At 38.0% G+C, this 19,549-nt stretch overlaps 1 protein-coding gene across 1 annotated transcript in view; it reads left to right on the top strand.

Annotated features, from left to right (window-relative positions):
- KCNQ5 (potassium voltage-gated channel subfamily Q member 5) overlaps positions 1-19,549 on the top strand; it is a 558,133-nt gene that overhangs the window by 356,338 nt on the left and 182,246 nt on the right. Inside the window, exon 2 of the mRNA XM_004580459.2 lies at positions 13,938-14,028. Coding sequence (XP_004580516.2) covers positions 13,938-14,028 — 91 coding nt within the window. The remainder of the gene's footprint in view (positions 1-13,937; positions 14,029-19,549) is intronic.

The following is a 19,549-nucleotide window of genomic DNA, read 5'->3' as shown; positions in this document are numbered from 1 at the left end:
TTGTGAGTATCTCAGACCTTTCGTGTTTTACATTTTGAATATCTTGCTTTGTAAGCAGACATTTTACATTGTATCCCAATTTAATGCACTCTCATAGTACTTTAAAATTTTTATTTACTTATTTGAAAGGTAGAGAGACAGAGAGATCTTTTATCTCTTGGTTGAATCCACAAATGCCTGCAACAGCTGGAGCTGGACCAAACAACTTTTAGGAACTAGGATCTCAATCCCAGTCTCCCATTTGAGTGTTATGAATCCAACTACTCCAACTGTCATCTCTGCCTGCCAGAGTGCACATTAGTGGGAAACTAGAATCAGAAGTAGAGCCATGACTTGAATCTGGACACTCCCACCTGGGATTCAAGTGTCCCAAGCATTTCTTGTACCAAATGCTCAGCTGACATGTCACTTACTGACTGCTACTGCAGGCAGGGGGAAACAGAACAAAGCTGGAATTCTATATTTCACATAGATCTGTTATAGCATGGCACAGTGCAGAAAATAGGAAAAAGATGGGCCTCTCCAGAGGTCTGCTGTTAAGGAATTCGTGTTCTTTTGCATATCGTGAAAGCCAGACAAAGGAATTTGGATATGTAAGTTTAAAACAAGGAATCAGCGTGATGAAAGCAGTCCATTGGGGAGCAGGGTTGGAAAACCTACGTAGGCTGAATTTCAAGAGCATCATTGCTTTGGTTTAAAGCATTATGGGATTTCACATTTGAAAATCAATGCAGTCACCTTTTCACTGAGACTTCCCCTGGCCATTCTTGTCAAAACTTCTAGATCTCCATTTATCTGCACCCTTTCCTTTTTCTGAATGGTGCTGTTCTCCACATACTCCACTTCTTAGCAGTTATCCCTCACTAAGGCAGTGAGCATTTTATTTACTTACACTGCGTGTGGCCCATCTCACAAATAAAAGTAGACTGTACCCTTGTAAGGACAAGGATTTTGGTTATTTTGTTCATTACAGCACCTTTAGCACCTCAAGCATGAGCTGGCATGTACTAGTATAAAATGCATTATACATATTGCATGTATGAGTTGATTAGCTCCTGTTTCAGATCCCATTTTTCATACTGGAAATAAAGCAATGAATAAAGGAGAAAATTCCTGCCCTCGTGTGCTTTACATTCCAAAAGAGGAGTCTAGCTTTAACAAATAAATATGTAATTCCAGATGGTGCTATTTCCTCAGTGGAAAAATGTAACAAAGTAACAATATATAATATCAGAAAGAATACTGTCGTTGCATGCATTGAAAATGAGTAGGAAATACTGGGTTTTTAAAAATTACTTTAAATTAATTATCCCTGAGCAATGCACACTGGTTTTCAATCTGTTATTTTCTCAGGAAAGGACACAGAAACAGAGCTGACAGAGGCAAGTTCCTGACTGTAATGGAGTTTTAAATTGCAGACTTTGGCTCCTTAAGAGTTAATACTCTGCGGGCCTTACTCTATGGAAGAAGACCATTCCCAATCATTCCATTTAGTTGTCCCTTGCCTGTCCCATCTACCAGGATAAAAAGAAAATGCTTTTTTCTTTTTGAGTACCATAAAAAACTTGCTGTTTTCAATTTAATGTTAATAGGTAAAAATTCATTTAATTCATTCCAGACTGAGTGTTTTCGAGAGACTTAGACGTGAGATAGGCACACGGAGATTGCTTAACAATTGGGAACAGTGTTAAACCTTTCCATCACAAGACCTCTTGTCAAGAAGGTTGTGATCTTTTTAAAAAACAGACTAAACTGAACAGAATATATAGATAAAGAAACATAGTTAGTGTCATGCTAAGTGAAATAAGCCAGACATGGAAAGACAAATCCCACATGTTATTCCTCAAATAAGGAAAAAAAAAAAAACTCAGTTTGAAGACAGAATCCTGATGGATTGAGGCCGGGAGGTGTAGGAGAGGACAGATGGAATTTGGATACTTTATATCAAATCAGAATTAGATCAAAGGAATGGGTTTTTCATGTTATACAGCATAGTGGGGAGGCTATAATTCACAATAACCTAGTGGATAACATATGCACAAAATGAAGAAAGAAGCTCTGAGTCTCCATTTCTGAAGTAATGGCCTTTGAGGACTCAGCAGTAGTAGTGAAACATCAGATGATGATGTCTGGAAGTAGACATCAAAATAAAGGTTCACAGATACATCTGCCCCAGTAAACTTTGTATGTTGAAAGAGAATGCACACAGAGCAAAAAAAAAAATCTTTTTTTTCCTTTTCCTTATTTTTATTGTTACTGAATTCTTCAGGCATAAAGGAAGTAACCAGTGAGAAACTGGCATGACTTTTGCTGTTCTTCCCTGTGAGCTGGGAACTAGTTTTTATAATTACACACACCTACACACACAGTGTGTATGGCTTGATGCACAGGGGCAGCTCATGCCGTAGAGATCCAGAGAAGACTCGGTCTGCAGCAACAGTTTCTACCAGCAGCCCTGTGCTCAAGCAATCATTGCCAATGTTGTGAGTGACCATGGAACTTTAACCACATAACATTAATGCTAATACTTTAAATGCTTTATTTTATTTTTGACTTCTTGGATAACTTTAGCACATAAGTAAGCATATGTGGGTTTTGTATCCTCTTTTTCTCTCGTTCTCTCTCTCTCTCTCTCTCTACCTCCATCCTTCCCTTTTTCCTTTTAGGATACAGCTGTAAATTCTTTGGATATAGGTGATGCATTCTTCTTATAGCCTTACAATTCAGGGTAGCTTAAAAATGTTAATTTTTGTGAGATTCCTAGATTAGACTTAATTGAGTTGGCATCACTAGTTTGTGAAGGAGAAAAACTACTGCATAAAGTAATTAACTTGGAATTAATATTTTGCATCAGTTTAACTACCTTACATTAGGTTGGTTACTTTGTTTTAATTCATAGACCTTATATACATGTATTGGAATGTCACACTGTAGCCCATAAATATGTATAATTACTATTAATTTTAAAGCATTTTTTTTTAAAATTAGAAAAATAATTTTGTATGATATGAAAAACAAGATTCAAAATCCTGTCAGGGACCTTTAACAGAAAACTGAAAATAAGTAATATAAGAATCCAATCTTATGCCGCCAGAAATCTTTCCCAAAGAACTTAGAAGTTTTGGGACCTGGTACAATGGTTCAATTCCCTAATCCTCCCTTTGCAAGTGCTGGGATGCCATATGAGCACCAGTTGCTCCAGTTCTCATCCAGCTCCATGCTTGTGATCTGGGAAAGTAGTAGAGAATGGTCCAGAGCCCCGAAACCCTGTACCCATGTGGGAGACCCAATAGAAGCTCCTGGCTCCTAGCTTTGGATCTGCTCAGCTCTGGCTGTTGCAGCCATTTGGGGAGTGAACCTGCAGATGGAAGATCTTTCCCTCTGTCTCTCCTCACTGCGAATCTGGCTTTCAAATAAATAAATAAATTTTTAAAAAATTTAGATTGCTTTACTGTATGTATGTAGAGAACATGGCAGGCACAAAACAAGGTAGTCAACCTAATGCAAGTAGTCAGTTGCCATTACTGAATCTATATTGCTATAAGGGACCAAAATATTCATAAGTGAAATCAAAGAACTTTTATGACAAACTTTACCAAATCTTGAAAAAATTGTATGAGTACCAAATGATTAGAGATATACAAATATTCTGAGTGTCAAAAAAACTTAAGTAGGGACTGGTATTGTGGTGCAACCCTTTACACTGCTGCTCATGCTACTGGCATTCCATATGTGAGCTCTGTGAGTCCCAGTTACTGTACTTCCAATCCAGGTCCCTGCTAATGCACCTAAAAGCAGCAGCTGAAGATAGTTTCAAATGCTGACTTCAGCTTGGCCCTGATAAAAAGTGTTGTGGCCCTTTGCCCATTTCTTAACCAGATTTTGTTTGTTTTGTTGTTGTTGAGTTTCTTGAGCTCTTTGTAGATTCTGGATATTAACCTTTTATCATGTTTGCATAATTATTTGCATTGTCAGTTGCTTTTTCATTTTGGAAAAGGTTTCGTTTGCAGGGCAGAAGCTTCTTAGCTTGATGTAATCCCATTTGTCTGTTTTTGCTTGAATTGCCTGTGCTTCTGGGGTCTTTTCAAAGCACAATGTCTTGTAGAGCTTTCCCAATATTTTCCTCTAGTAAGTTGATGTTAGCAGGTCTTAGATTTAGATTCTTGTTCCATTTTGAGTCCATTTTTGTAGTAGGTATAAAGTAGGGATCTTGTTTCATACTTCTGCATGTGGAATTCCAATTTTCCCAGCACCAGTTGTTCAACATTATCCTCTTTTCAGGGACTTGTATCAAGTATATTGTGTAGATCTTGCATCGTGTAGAAAAGACTTGAGACTGCTAGCACCCTTTAGATAGTGTAAGTGGATTAAAACAAACATCTGTCTTCCCACTAAGCTGAAAACTTTGTTAGGGGACAGACTATGCCTGAGTTCCTGGAACAATGTCTATAAATACTTGTGGCTGATAGAATACAGTGAAGACACAATAATGATAGAATGGCATAAACAAGTCAGGAATGAAATTAATCCAGAAAGCTGTGTGATGGAGATACATGGGCCATTATCAAAATGAACTTTATAGTAGCCAAAACAAAAAGAGAAATATGTTTAAAATTATAGTCACAACAAACAATGATTCCATCAATTTTCCAAGGTAATAGGTTTTCCATGTTAACCTGAGAAAAATCACTCCCAGAATACATCACTGAATAAATACAAGGTGAAATTCCGAGAAATTTTTTAAGTTGTAGTACAGTAAGTTGTTTGAATTCTTTTTTACTCCTTCTCATGAAAATTGAAAAATCAAACACAGTTTATCGGAGATTACTACTTTGGAAACAAGGTAGTACAGTCCAAGAACACAGGTTTGCTCATGGCTTGTCATGTAGTAGGAATGTGTAAGTAAGCAAGCAACTGCATATCCTTGAGACAGTTTTATTTCATCCCAGATATTTGCAAATAGCCAGGCAGTGGAAAGGTTGGACTTGAATTCCCTAGACAGGAATTGGGAGGGAACTTTTTCATTGTTGCTATTTAAAATTTAAAATGTTGTGCTTGTGGTGCAAAATGGTGATGGGTCTGAGTTCCATTTTGAAAGGTGTGCTAAGGAACTGGGAAAACGTAAAGAACACAAACAGGGGGAGTGATGACTCTGGACATTGTCTCACAGGCAAAGCAGACAACAAACTGGTCCTGGTCTACTGAGTCTGAAAGCTGATAGGAAATCATGGTAAAACTAATATCCAGTATCTGAAGAACTGTATTAGGGTGGAAGCACATGCTCCCTGTGCTTAGGGCATGACAGAAGACCAATCCATAAAGGCATGTTTCCAGATAAGGAGCTGACTTGGAGAGGAAAGTGGTCATGAGAAGTGGCTCTGGCTGTAATAGGCAGGGGCGCTCAGAGGGGCAGAAGGGCTTGGAAACTGCTAGGGTTCTAAGAGAAACTGCACAACTGTCCACCACAGGTGTTTTAAAAATAAGTCAGTCCTGGGAGGGAGGCCATCAGAAATGCTTGGAGACACATCAGTTCCCTGATGCTGGGGTGAGAATCAGGAACAGCTTGGTCTATGCCTGTGTTGGCTGATTCTGCTGTCATCTCTGAAGGAAGGCTTTTGAACTGATTATGGGATTGCCTGCCTTATTCTAATTTATTGATCTTAGTCGTGGCCCTTGAAAGAAATACAGCAACCAAGAAGATACTGCTTTTTTCTCTAAATGCCACACACATGAAATGAAGCAGTTCATTTTTAAGAATCTGGCATCTGATGACCCTTCTTTAAAACTTCACAGAAATTACAGCAACATTACTTACTGACTAGGTTGGTGATTAATATTTAGGACTCATTGCAGTTAAGAAGCAGAATTATAGTGTTTTTAATCAAATATTCTGGATCACCATTAAAGACATCCGAATTGTCATAGTTCATTTTTATTGCTTTGTAATGGAAGCTGGGACATACTGTGAATGGATTTCAGGTAAAGAATGTACTTCTCTCATGGAATAATTATTCAGAAAGAACATTTTTCAAAGTACCAACTTCAGAAGGAGAGATAAATTTGGAATTCTGGAAGCAAAACATGCATCTCAGCCCTTTCCTTTGATGATGAGGGTTTTTTAGTTTTGTTTTGGTTTTGGTTTGGTATAGTGTGGGTTGGGTTTTTGGTTCTACTTTTTGCTTTTAATTTCTTTAGGTGGCTTATCCTCCAGGCAAGTATGTCAGCCAGCAGGCCATCATTGGTCACTAATGCCAGAGTGTATAATCCAGTCATCATAATTCATGATATATCCGTAAGGTCTTCCATCAAATGTACTGAAATGCATACTTTATCAAAGCCGTACTTAAAAATTTATGAAAAGTTAGAGATACAGGTGAATTTCATTTGGCAGTTACTTCTGAAGAACTGTTTTCTTAAGAGATTCTGTTCTACCTCCCATTAGAATCCTTTATCTGTGTCTCATGATCCCAGTCCATTTAAAAGCTGTTTAAGATCTCCCCTCCTGAAGAAATTTATCTTTTTACTTTTTTATTAATATGAAGAAAACAGATTTTATGCATTCTTTAGGTGCAGCTTCAGGAGAACAAACACACTTCCTTCAATCCCTAGCAACTCTCATCCTTCTCTCTTTCCCTCTCTTCTGCAGTATTTCACAGCCATAATTTTAATCTAACCTATATTCACAGGCTGAATTTGCTGATAATCATAATATCTGACAAATAAAAAGACCGAAAGACTACATTTCTACTACAATATATACATAGGCTAAAACGACAATCCTATCCCACAGTAATCATTTTATTCCTGAACTTTTTTGTATCCTTATGATTAGCTGCCATAAATCAGGAAGCATACAATATTTTTCATCTTGAGACTGGTTTATTTCATTAACAACATAATGATTTCTGGTTTCATCCATTTTGTTGCAAAAGATTGGATTTTGTTCCATGTTTTTAGCTGAGTATTATTCCATAAGGTGCATATTACCCCCTTTTCTTTGTGAAATCATCAGTTGATGAACATCTGGGCTGATTCTACATCTTAGGCAAAGCTTTCTTAATAAGTATAACTAACTTACCATGGACAGCTTGTGATCTTCCAAATCCTTATAAAGAAACCTTTTAGGTGAAAATATATGACTACTTCCACCAAAAAACCATGTACTTTCATTTCTTGCTGTGCCAAGATAAGCTTTGTGAGCTATCTGACTTAAACATCAGCCCTAGTTCTCCATTCTTAATTGCATTATTCACAATTTGCCAGTGACTAGACATACTCTTTGTGAGTAACAGTCAAATAACTTGCTATGGTCCATTCGACGCAGCATCAGCAGAACTTTTCTAAATGACCTATTTTTTCATCATTTTAATTCTTAATGAATGTGTGCTTGTGACATGGGATTTGGAAGCTGGACTCTGTTCCACAAGGACTCATGATATTCGCAAGTCACACTTTTTGTCAAATCAAATATTACAACTTGATTCCCAATTAACCCACAGGAATGAAGTGATGATAGTTTATTGAGTAAACACAGAATCCTTTTAACTTTTTAACTTTTAATTTTTATATATAAATACCTCTCTTTTCCACTTAAAATGATCAGCTCCTTCCAAAGAGGTTTGTGTTAGAAGGTCAGGGTCAATAGCAGAGAAAGGAGGGCAGAACAAATTGATCAATTACTCCAGTAAAGCTTGACAGCACATTTCTGGGTGAATGGTAGTGGACCTTAGAAGGATTTCCTTATCCTTAGATCTGCAAGCTTGATAGCATTTCAGAATTATTAAAGTCACTTGAGCAGAATCCTCAAAACATGCTCCACATTGGGGACCTTGTGATGACATCAGGTGGCCGTTCCCCATCCCCAGGTACTGAGGCAGTTGGGATGCTGGGTCTGGCTTCTCCCTTTATCTCCCCAACCCCCCCAAATGCAGAAAAAGAAAAAGAAAATTTGGAAATAGTCTCACACCCTTTCCCCTAGTCCTTGACTCTTCCCTTCCTAAACAACGATGTAAACATCATCAAAAATTAAATTAAATTAAAAATAAGAAGGTTAGGATAAAAATGAATTTGCACAAAACAAACCCAAGTAATTGCCTTCAGCAAAGCAAAATCCAATAGTGGTTAAGAATAATTTTGAAAGCATATGCATCGGGTTTAGTATCTAAACGAATAGGCAATATTGTAAAAACTGATTTTAAAAATGTACAGGGATAGGTTTATGGCTATTGCCAACTGGGCCCTTTTTGAGCTCCCAGCCTCTGACTTCTTAATTCTCCACCACAGGCATTGTAAGCATTTTGTGTGCACTGGACCATTCAGCAACCTAGAGGAGTCCCTGCACATTCCTCAGAATAAGATTTTTAAATGCATAAAAACATACTTGATTACAAAAGAGAATTGTGCTGAAATGTTATCCAAAAAAGAAATGCTATCAAAATATTGAACACATTTGTGATGTAGGAATCCATATTCTCATTAACACAGTAAAAACAAACCTTAGTAATATATCTAACGACTATTAAAGTTTGGAACTTAATGATGAACAAAAACAGTATTCGATATGAAACAATTTATTTAATCGATAATGGAAAATGGATATTAAAAAGAGCTGTAATTTGTGAGTGGCAATGTCACAACTGCTGTTAATAACATCATCATTTATTGCCATTGTGAGTGAAAAATAAAGGCATTGTTATTTTTTTCCTGTCCTTGTTTACCACGCACGAACTTCTGCTCAGAGATGCCATGGAGATATATGGACCCTGTGTAACAACAATCCATGTCCAAGAGGCTTGCCAATGTTTCCTCTAGAGAGGGTAGGTCATGGTCACATCCCTCAGAAGCTAGAATATCAGCAGGTACACCATGCTTTCCCTAGCTCCAGCAATGCTACCAGGATCTCATTTATGATACATGTCTGTTGTTCTCCATGATGGCATTCACCAAGATCAGGAAGTGGTCCAAAAATATCTTTTTATTGCCAAAATCTTACATGTTTCATCTACCATCCTAGGGATAACATAATTCATGAGTTTACTTCTCCTGGGAAATAAGGTACTCCTGTGTCTCCAGCTGAATTTTGCACCTAAGAATTAAAACAACTTTTTCACATGGGTGTCTAAAACTAGATTTATCATCTTCCCTAAATCAGTTTATCCTCCTGACTCATTAAGAGGATTACCAAAAACTATATACAGAAATCTCAGACTTCTTGCCACTATCTTCCTTCCCAAACTCCACTCCCTAGTATATAGCATCCTTCCAGTGTTCGCCATTCCATTCTTATTTCTACCACCTTAGTTTATAATCTAACCTGGATCACTCTTGCCCTTAGCCCATCCTCTCACACAGCTGCCAAATCAATTTTCCAGAGACTGATTCTGATCATATTAGGACTCTATTCAAAAATGGCCAATGACTCTCCATTATTCACTGAGCTACATGCAGATATGTCCTTACAAGCCTCTCCCCAACAAGCCACCAGAGTTCTCATTCAGTTACCTCTTTCTCCAGTGCAGCAAATTCCATAACTTTCATTATATGAAGCAGGGAGAAAATTCTTTGCTGGACCATATCTTCTATCTTGCCGCCTCTATCATGTTGTCCCCTCCTGGTATTTATTTCTTCAGAAATTTCTCTGTAAAATAAAAACATATCCATTTCTTTGACATAATTATTGAGACACAGAGAGAAAGATCAAACTTCCATTCACTAGTTCACTCTCCGAGTAGACTCAATAGCCAAGGCTGGGCAAGGCTGAAGCCTGGAGCTTTGACTTGAGGTGATTCCTACGAAAATAAATGGCTTTCCTTATGCTTCTGATACATAACAGAATAGCCTAGTTAACAATTCTCTACTAATTCTAATTTATTGAGTAGTTAGTAAATTATACTGATGTTGTCCTTGCATCTAACCTTCACTTATACATTCTCCTGCACTAGAATTCTCCTCTCCAACCATTGTCCTAGTTAAATACCACTTGGCCTGCAGGTCTTGATTTCATCATTATTGATTCCAAGAAGACTTCCATACTGTATGTCTGGCTTCATGAGTATACAACCTGTGAGGCTGCATGAAGCTCCACATTTAGAAAAATGTCACACATATTAAACTCTGTTGTCATCATCTTGATAATATAAATATTTCTTAACAAAAGGCCAAACATTGTTTTGAAAATATGTTTATCTTATTTGAAAAACAAATTTACAGATGGAAGGAGAGACAAAGATCTTCCATCCACTGGTTCACTCCCCAAATGGCCACAATGGCTAGAGCTGATCTAATCCAAAGCCAGAAACCAGGAGCTTTTTCAGGTCTTCTATGTAGGTACAGCAGCCCAATGATTTGGACCATCTTCTGCTGTTTTCTCAGACCATAAGCAGGGAGCTTTATTAGAAGTAGAGTGGCCAGGCACAAATGGCACCCATGTGGGAATGTGGGCAATTGCAGGTGGAAAAATTGCCTGTTGAGCCTCATGGTTGCCCCATGGCCCCACATTTGCATTTAATACTAGGATGTACAAATTCAACCACCAGTCTTATATAATCCCTCCTCTTCTGTGTGTCCCTGTATTTTCCCTATCATTGCAATATCCTCACTATTTTAGTTATCAGTTTGTATCTTTACTGCCAGAAATACCTCCATAAACTTTGAGCTGTGATCTTGTTTAATGTTGTATCTCCATGACACAGCCTAGCTTTTATGTTGAACATTTACTGGTTGGATAAATGGGTGACTGGTTGGATGGATGAAAGAATTACTGAATGAATAAAGGAGCAAATTAATTCATGTATTTGATTATCAGTAGCCAAAGAGGCAAAGCAATAGAAACCTTTGGCTTATGCTTTACAGATGGACCTTGGTAGCAATGACAGAATGTTGATAAGAAACTACTAATGTTAGAAAGGAGTGTAATGTTAACTCAGAGAAGAAAATTGAAAAAGTAGTTGATATGGGGAAAAAGGTTTAAGCAGCATACAAATATTAATGAAGGAGTTAATAAAATCTGTCTTCAACACAGAGATCATTGTAATACTCTTGATGAAATAAGTTATCATTAATATTAAATAGTCCCCTGTTCAATTTCTCTAATATTTCCTGATGGATCTGGTCTCAGGAAAAAAGAGTGAGGGACATAACGAGGTAACTCTCATAAGAGGAGAACATGTCTCATTATCCTTAATTGATACTGTATTATCATTCCAAATACCTTAGTGACCTCTAAACTTCATTTTCTCACTCGTATTGGTTGGTACTCCAGGTTTTACCTACTACTTCACAATTTCAAGTATGTTTGCCCTCATTTAAAGTATAATCCAAAGCATTCTGAACCATTAATGCTTAAATTAGAAGCATGATAAATTGTTAAAGCATTGAGCACATGAATTTTTTTTTTTTTTTTTGCATGAAGAGATTCCTTGCCCTTGGACACTTATACTGGAAAGCAACAAATTTTATCTAACTTTCAGAAGGTAGAGGAATAACCTCAAATATCTTGCTAATCCAAGAATGTTAATACCATTTTTATTTTTGCATGCTCATTCAGTAACACTGTGTGGAAGCCAACTACACAGTGCTTGAATTCTCTTTCTCCTAGATAGCCTTCCGTGAGTTACCAAATATGGTTCTCAGTTTTCATGTCTGTAAGATGGTGAGGATGCTGTCAGAAAATTCATGTGAATGGGATTTACCATCTTGTGTATCTTATAGGAAGCCCTTTGGGAATGTTAGTGATTACTGACATGCAGAACATAAGCAATCAGCAGCTTTCACTCCAGTTCTTCTGTGTTAGGATAGAAAGAAAGACATTATATCAAAGAGGCTATATATTGTCAGGGCTAAAAATATTTTTTTTCTCTGAAGATCCAAATAGCAGATTCTGTGATGTTGGCCATCCTATCTTGTTGCATCTCTTCAGTTCTGCACAAAAGCAGCCATACACACAGCACGTAAATGAAAGAACATGGCAATATATCAACAAAAACTCTTTTCAAAAAATAGGAATGAGGAATCACATTTTTTTTTTACCAATATAGCAATTAGCCAATATCTAGCTTTAGGCCCTGCAGAGCTTCTAGTTAAGTGTGGTAAAAACATCTGCAAGATTTTTGCAAGCAAACCAAGAGGAGGCAAAGACTAATTCCATTGTCATAAGGAAAAATTATGGAAACTCATTTTTTTCAGAACTTACTGTATACATTTCTAAGAGATGAGTAGAAGTAAAAATTGTGATCAGCGGTAAATAGTTCAGAGTTTTCCTTGTTTTTCTAGTCTTGCCTTTAAAAAAGACATTTATTTGTTTATTTGAAAGTCAGATTGAGAGAGATTGAGATTGTGAATCTGCTGGCTCATACACGTATGGCTGTATTGACAAGAGCCAAGAGCTTCATCCAGGTATCCCATGTGGGTGCAAAGGACCAGCCACTTGTGTTGTCTTCCACTGCTTTTCTCAGGCCATTAACATGGAGCTGGGGGCCCGGTGCCGTGGCCTAGCGTCTCAAGTCCCCACCTTGAAAGTACCGGGATCCCATAAAGGTGCCTATTCTAATGCCTGCGACTCCACTTCCTATTCAGCTCCCTGCTTGTGGCCTGGGAAAGCAGTGGAGGGCAGCCCAAAGCCTTGGGACCCTGTACCTGTGTGGGAGACCTGGAGGAAGTTCCTGGCTCCTGGCTTCAGATTGGCGCTCACTGGCCGTTGCAGTCACTTGGGGAGCGAATCAGTGGGCAGATCTTCCTGTCTGTTTCTCCTAATCTCTGCATATCTGACTTTGCAATAAAAATGAATAAATCTTAAAAAAAGTACAATGGAGCTGGATTGGAAGGGGAGCTGTAAGACACAAACCGTGCCCGTAGGGGATGTCAGGTGTTTCAGGTGGCAGTTTTGCTGGTTAAGCCACAGTGCCAGTTCTTCTAGGGGAGAAATTCCTAAAGCATTTTGGGAAATTGTTGTTTAAATAAATATGCAAATATGCTAGTACACAAAATTCCAATTGATTGAAAAGATGATTCCCAGTGAGGTTATTTCCTACAGTCTTTTTATTCATTTTTTATATAAAGTAGACAAATTACACGTATTTTACAATAAGATTTGGGAGCTTAGAGTATTTCCAAACCTACCCTCCTTCTTGCCCACATCCCCTACCCTCCCTCCTTATTCCTTATTTCTTTGTTTTTCCTAATTTTTACAATTGCATATTTTCATTTTGCATTTTAATAGAAGTAAAATTTCCTTCCCTTTTATTAGATATTGTCCATGGTAACTCACCAGCCCACTTGATTGGAGTCCCATATTCCTGGGATAAAAAAGTGTCTGCACATAGCTCCTGACTTGCATTCCCTATCATTGTGTTCTGAATAGTACTTCTATTGAAAAGTAGTGGAAAGTGCATGGGCAACTGGGAAAGTCATCCTCTTCCTATTCTAGTCTGATTATTAACATAAGGAGTGACAAATGAAACTCCTTGAGCAGTAACAGACTCTGACAAATGAGCCAATGGTAATAATAGCGTAGAGCTCTAGATGGTTTACCAGTGCTGTCCAATGTGAGGCAGATTCTGTTTCTTTGAAAAGAGAGTGAGTTCATCCCATCCTGCCCAACAAGCAGAGTGGGAACATACTTTCTGAGCATTTTTCTCAAGACCCTTGCTTGGGCAAAGGATTTTATAGGAATTGATGGATTCTTGAATGTGAACATAAAATATAGAATAACATTCACATACACCCACAAAAGAAACATTGTCTTCATCAAGAAACTTGCAAATGAGCCCCGTTTGCCCTGAATAATATATTGTATTTTGCTGCTGAAAATGGCTTAGTGATTTAACCTATGCACATCCTAATGAATTTGGTGCTTTAGTCACTATAAATAAATAAATGAAACTAATAATCTTAAGATGAAATTCTTATCAAATTTCTCTTTTCTTATTGTTCTTTTACAGTTTTCTCCTTGTGTTTGGTTGCCTGATTTTGTCAGTGTTTTCCACCATCCCTGAGCACACAAAGTTGGCCTCGAGTTGTCTCCTGATTCTGGTAAGTGAAACGAGTGAGCTAGAAAGTACCTAAAGTTTGTGTAAGAACTGTCTGTTGCATTCATGTAATGCAAGTTTATCCCACAGAAAGTTCTATATAGAAAAAGAGTGCTTCTGTGAAATGTGCAAATTTTTTAAAAATCATCAAAATATTTGGTCAACAATTTAATCCTCAACTGATACTCAAGAACATATAGAATCGTTCAGGATTGCTATCACATGCTAATATGTTATGCTGTAGATGCATGATAAATAGGAGGAAATATTTGTGAGCAGTTTTAATTGCATTTATTATGCTGCCAAGCAAATTAAAAAAAGAATCAGTATCTACGAGGTCTCTCATGTTATTGCTGAAGGCTACAGGGTAGAAAGTATTTTCCAAAAGCTGCAATTTGGCAGTAGTTAAGTATAATTGGCCAAAAACTATGAGTATATGGCACCTCATAAGAAAACAGAAGTCTCCTCATGCTCTTTTCAACCAACAGATTGTATTATGAGTTTTGCTGCTAATGCACTTACCTGGTGAGAAATTGTACAGTTTGCTCTGTTTCCATTATGCTGTCAATCTTCCACCAAACAGAATTGCTCAATTCACTTTAAGATGGAAAAAAGACCCAAGATATTTTAGACTGAATTATCTTGGGCCTTTTAAGCTCTTTTATATTGTGTTACAACCCAACTACAGCACTATAGACTCAAATCACATCTACTTGAAAGTTTGCTTCATTTATATTCATTTTAGCTTATTTACTTAGTCCAAGATAATCAGACTTGACAATCCCAGAACTGTCTAAATGAACTATGAACTGGAACAACTCACTACTATAAAGCCTAGTGAAATACAGAGAAAGGGAGAGAAGAAGTAAGAGGTTTTTTTATGAGCCACTAATAAACAGAGATTGGTTATGTGCAGCAATAAGCATTTTAACACTAAAAAGTTTTTATTACCAGAAAGATGGAAGCTGAAAGATTTCAATTCATGTAACCTGAAAAGATGGCAGATGTTTGTTCTATATTTTCTTTTAAATGGCCAGTTTGTGATTGAGTTTACCTATTGTATCTCAGTCCAACATGAAGAAGAAACCACTGTTGAGTCTGGAACACATCTGTTCCCACTTCTTTCCATGCACGTTGCACTTGGCAGTATAATGCTAGTATTAAGGCCACAGTTTCAAACCCCAAGATAGGGAACAGATAGACACAAAAATGCATTGCGCATCTATTCTACTTAGAAGATTTCCGCGTGAATAGTAAGTGAGTTTTAGCTTGGATAGTAAGTGAGCTTTTAGCAGTGTCTACCTCTTTGATTGTTACAAATGAGGTAAGGCACAGCTTGCGCTTAGGTCCACATATAAAACTATACCTGGGGGGTGGAGGGTAGGCAGTGCTGTAGCCTAGTGGCTAAAGTCCTCTCCTTGCTTGCCTGGGATCCCATATGGGGACCAGTTCATATCCCAGCTGTTCTGCTTCCCATCCACCTCCCTGCTTGAGGCCTTGGAAATCGGTAGAGGATGGCTCAAAGCCTTGGGACCCCACACTTGCATGGGAGACCCAAAGAAAGCTCCTGGCTCCTGGCTTTGGATTGGCTCAGCTGTGGTCATTGGGGCCACTTAGGGAGTGAACCAGTGGGTGGAAGATTTTTTTTTTCTCTGTATCTCATCCTTTCTGTAAATCTGACTTTCCAATAAAAATAAATATTTTTTAAAAAAGCATGAGGACTGAGGCAGGATTTCAGGTTAAAAAAATAAAAACAAAACCTATATTAAAATTTTACATTGAGAATATGATTATGACCTTTAGAAATGAGAACATGAAATTCTGGATCCACTGTGTGATCTATGATATGTATTGAGAGCAAATCAACCAATAAAAATTCCCTCATCAAAGTTTCTTTCTTAACTAATTCAAGAATACAAATGGTTGGCTTCCATCTACCAAACCTGAAGCATGAATTTTGTCCTTGCTAGTAAGTTTCTAAAAACTCAGTGAAACCCATGTAAAAATGAAGTCCAAAGGTGTGTATTTTCTTGACTTTGAAAAGCCATTGGGCGGTGAACAACTGGCTAGACGTTAGTGACTATAATGTATTTTATTACATAAAAATGTAGACATTGTAATTTTTTTGCCTTTGGATTTGGCAAAATAGAGAGTAAATCCCCTGCACAAGTGAAGTGTCTGTTTTGAATATTACAGCTAGTACAGCAGATGGATATTCTCACAAAAGTGCTTCCACAGTTTTCCCATAATGAGAGATCATGTTAATTTTCCTTTTTTTGCTCTAGAGGTGTATACTGTCAACGTGTTCGTGTATATGTGTGTTATAAGCTACCTAGAAATATGTATAGCTAAGATTTACAGATGTAATTCTTCACCAATGTTTTCTTTGAAAATTTTACTGTAACAAAAAATGAATATAGTCTGTGCTTTTCATACTTTCTAGCTCACAATTGGTAACTGGAAAAGCCTGTATAATTCCTTTTAACAGTTCAGAGACAAAATACTCCATAAACATTTAATAATTTGTACAAAAACTATGGGAATTCTTAGTGATTTGGAGAATCTCTTATTTTCTTTTACTATGTATGTGTGAGATAATCTAATTTGGAAATAGATCTAGCCTCTGAACACAGTTCTGACCAGTGATACATTTAATTGCTAAGGTGAAACATAAAGGTTTCAAAACATGAAATTGCAGTTAAGTCACACTTTTCAAGTATAAGATCAGAGGAGTAAATTTAGAATTATATAAGGATCATACACTATACATTTATACTTTTTCATAACCCTGTCCTTTTTTGCTTTTTATAATGTCTTAAAACATGATTATGGATTGAGCCATTTAAAACATATTAATTTTTTCTGTGCACGTAAAAGACACCCTCAGTTCCAACAACGAGCACAGGAAAACTGAACTCACAGATAGATTTCGCAGAATTCTCCTTGACATGCTGTGTCCCAAGCAGTTGTTTCCTGGAGGGCACCGGTTTATTGGGTGTCGGCCATTGCTTTGGACCCCGTCTCCTCCATCTCCTGGTGCCTCCAGAAAGATTGCAGCTCTCTGCCCCGCACCACAAGGAAACATCATCAGTCTCACCCAAAATTGACTTTTCAGAGCAACTTCTAAACTTTCAGCTTTTAAGCTTTCCACAATTACAAATTAAATGAATACCTGTGTTAATTTGCTTGTTTATTCTTTTCAGTTGTAAAATAGATTTGATTCTATGTACAAGATTCCCTTATTTTTCGCCTGCCTGGAATAGTGAGTTCTAATTCCACTATCACTTTTGAGCTGGCAATTTGGAAATTCTCTTTGTTCCTTGGTTTTTCCCTCTGTTAAAGTTATAGTGGGGCTTTTCCTCCTTTGAAGCCCCCTCCTGTCACTATGGCAGGACATTGCTCTTTCTCTGTTAAATCTCTCTGTGCACACTTTAAAAAATGCAGGATTCTGGGAAGGTGAAAGAGTAGAAAAAGCATCAGGAATCTGTCTCCACACCTAGACACCAATTTCACTGGCAGAAAATGATGGAACTATTTTGGAACTCTGGAATCTATTAAGTGCTGGCAACTTAGAGGAGAAGGTTTGGACCATAAATTGCAGTTAATTTTGATCCATTTCAGCACTTAGCACAGTAGCAGCTACTAATCCTCCACCCACAGCCCCATGGCAGGCAGCTGTGCAAGTGTTCCGGAAGCAAGCTACACAAACCAAAGCTGCAAAAAGGATCTTGTTCCCAGTCTTCAGAGATTTTGCTTAGGTGATTGCTGCTGCTGATCACAGAGGTGCAGACCAAAAAGTTGACCACTATTACTTCAATTCTCCGTAATTGCAAGGCTCTTTTTCTCTGGCTTAACTGACTTCCAGGAGATTTAAGGGATCCTCTCTTAGTGTTTCATTTTTCGTTTTCCCCTTTTTCGGATGCAATACATATAAATACAATTTTGTCACAACATTAATTGAAACAGGTAGCGATGGAAATGTAGTTTTGTATGCTGCTAAAGTCAAGCTGATATTAATTCTAATCAGAGTGCAGTAACTTTAGGATGTTAATGTAATCCCCCATGACTACCACAAATAAAATAGCTACAGAGTATATTTAAAAGGAAATGGAAGGGCCCGGCGGCGTGGCCTAGCGGCTAAAGTCCTCGCCTTGAAAGCCCCGGGATCCCATATGGGCGCCGGTTCTAATCCCGGCAGCTCCACTTCCCATCCAGCTCCCTGCTTGTGGCCTGGGAAGGCAGTTGAGGACGGCCCAATGCATTGGGACCCTGCACCCGTGTGGGAGACCTGGAAGAGGCTCCAGGTTCCCGGCTTCGGATTGGCGCGCATCGGCCCGTTGCGGCTCACTTGAGGAGTGAATCATCGGACGGAAGATCTTCCTCTCTGTCTCTCCTCCTCTGTGTGTATCTGGCTGTAATAAAATGAATAAATCTTTAAAAAAAAAAAGGAAATGGAAAAAATAATTTAAACATAGTAAACAAATAGCAAAAAACACAAAAATCCCTCCTTATCAGTAATTACTTTAAGTGTAAGTTTATTAAAACCTATAATCAAAACTCAGGGTTTGGCAGAACAGATAAAAATAAAAATACAACTACATGCTGACTGTAACTGACAATTTAGATTATAGACATAAAGAGATTAGGAAGTGAAAGGACGAAGAAAGATATTTGATAATAAAGACAGCAAGAATGACTACACCAATATCAGACTAAATAGACTTTAAATTTAAAAAGTTTATGAGATCCACAAGGGCATTATATATTAAAAGCTTCGACAGAGTAAAATGATAACATTTAGGCACCTGGTAATGGACCTTCAAAGTATTTAAAGTAAAAACTGACAGAATTGAAAGGAGATATGAACAGTTCTACAACATTTGGATATTTCACCACCAAATCTTAATAATGCATAAAAGAATGAGACAGCAAGAAATAGAAGATCCCAAAGCCAAGTTCTGACTGCAGGACATGAACAAAACTCTAGCCTATCAAAACTTACGTGACACAGTGAAGGTGTTGCTAAGAAGAAAATTCATAGCTATAAATGCATTGATAAAACCCGAGATTCTCATTTTGCAACTTAAAGAACTAGAAAAAAATGAGCAAGCTAAGCCCAAGACTAGCAAAAAAAAGGTAATAAAGCTGGCTAAACTGTAGTTCCCACCAACATGAGCTGGAACTGGGGTCAGGCTGGGCCGGGCTTGGCAAGGCTACAGAACCAACTGGAAAATGCCGAGGTGGGGTGAGCTATACAAGACTGGACTGCAGAACCCAACCAGCACATATGAGACCCAGGGGAGAGTGGACGAACCGGTAGGGGGGCTGCAGGGAGCTCCCCTGCTGGGTCACTGGTGAGCACAAGAGCTGGGATTGGGGGCAGACCAGGCTGGACAAGGCCACAACACCAGTTGGCCTGCATGTAGGCTGGATTTAGGACAAGCCAGACTGGGTGGACTGTACCTACTGGTACATGAATAAGCCAGAGGGGTTGCAGATTGGTTGGGCTTAGCCACAGCATCAGC

This window comes from Ochotona princeps, chromosome 1 (assembly GCF_030435755.1).
Source record: "Ochotona princeps isolate mOchPri1 chromosome 1, mOchPri1.hap1, whole genome shotgun sequence".
Lineage (NCBI taxonomy): Eukaryota > Metazoa > Chordata > Mammalia > Lagomorpha > Ochotonidae > Ochotona > Ochotona princeps.
This window is presented reverse-complemented; position numbering and strand designations above follow the sequence as displayed.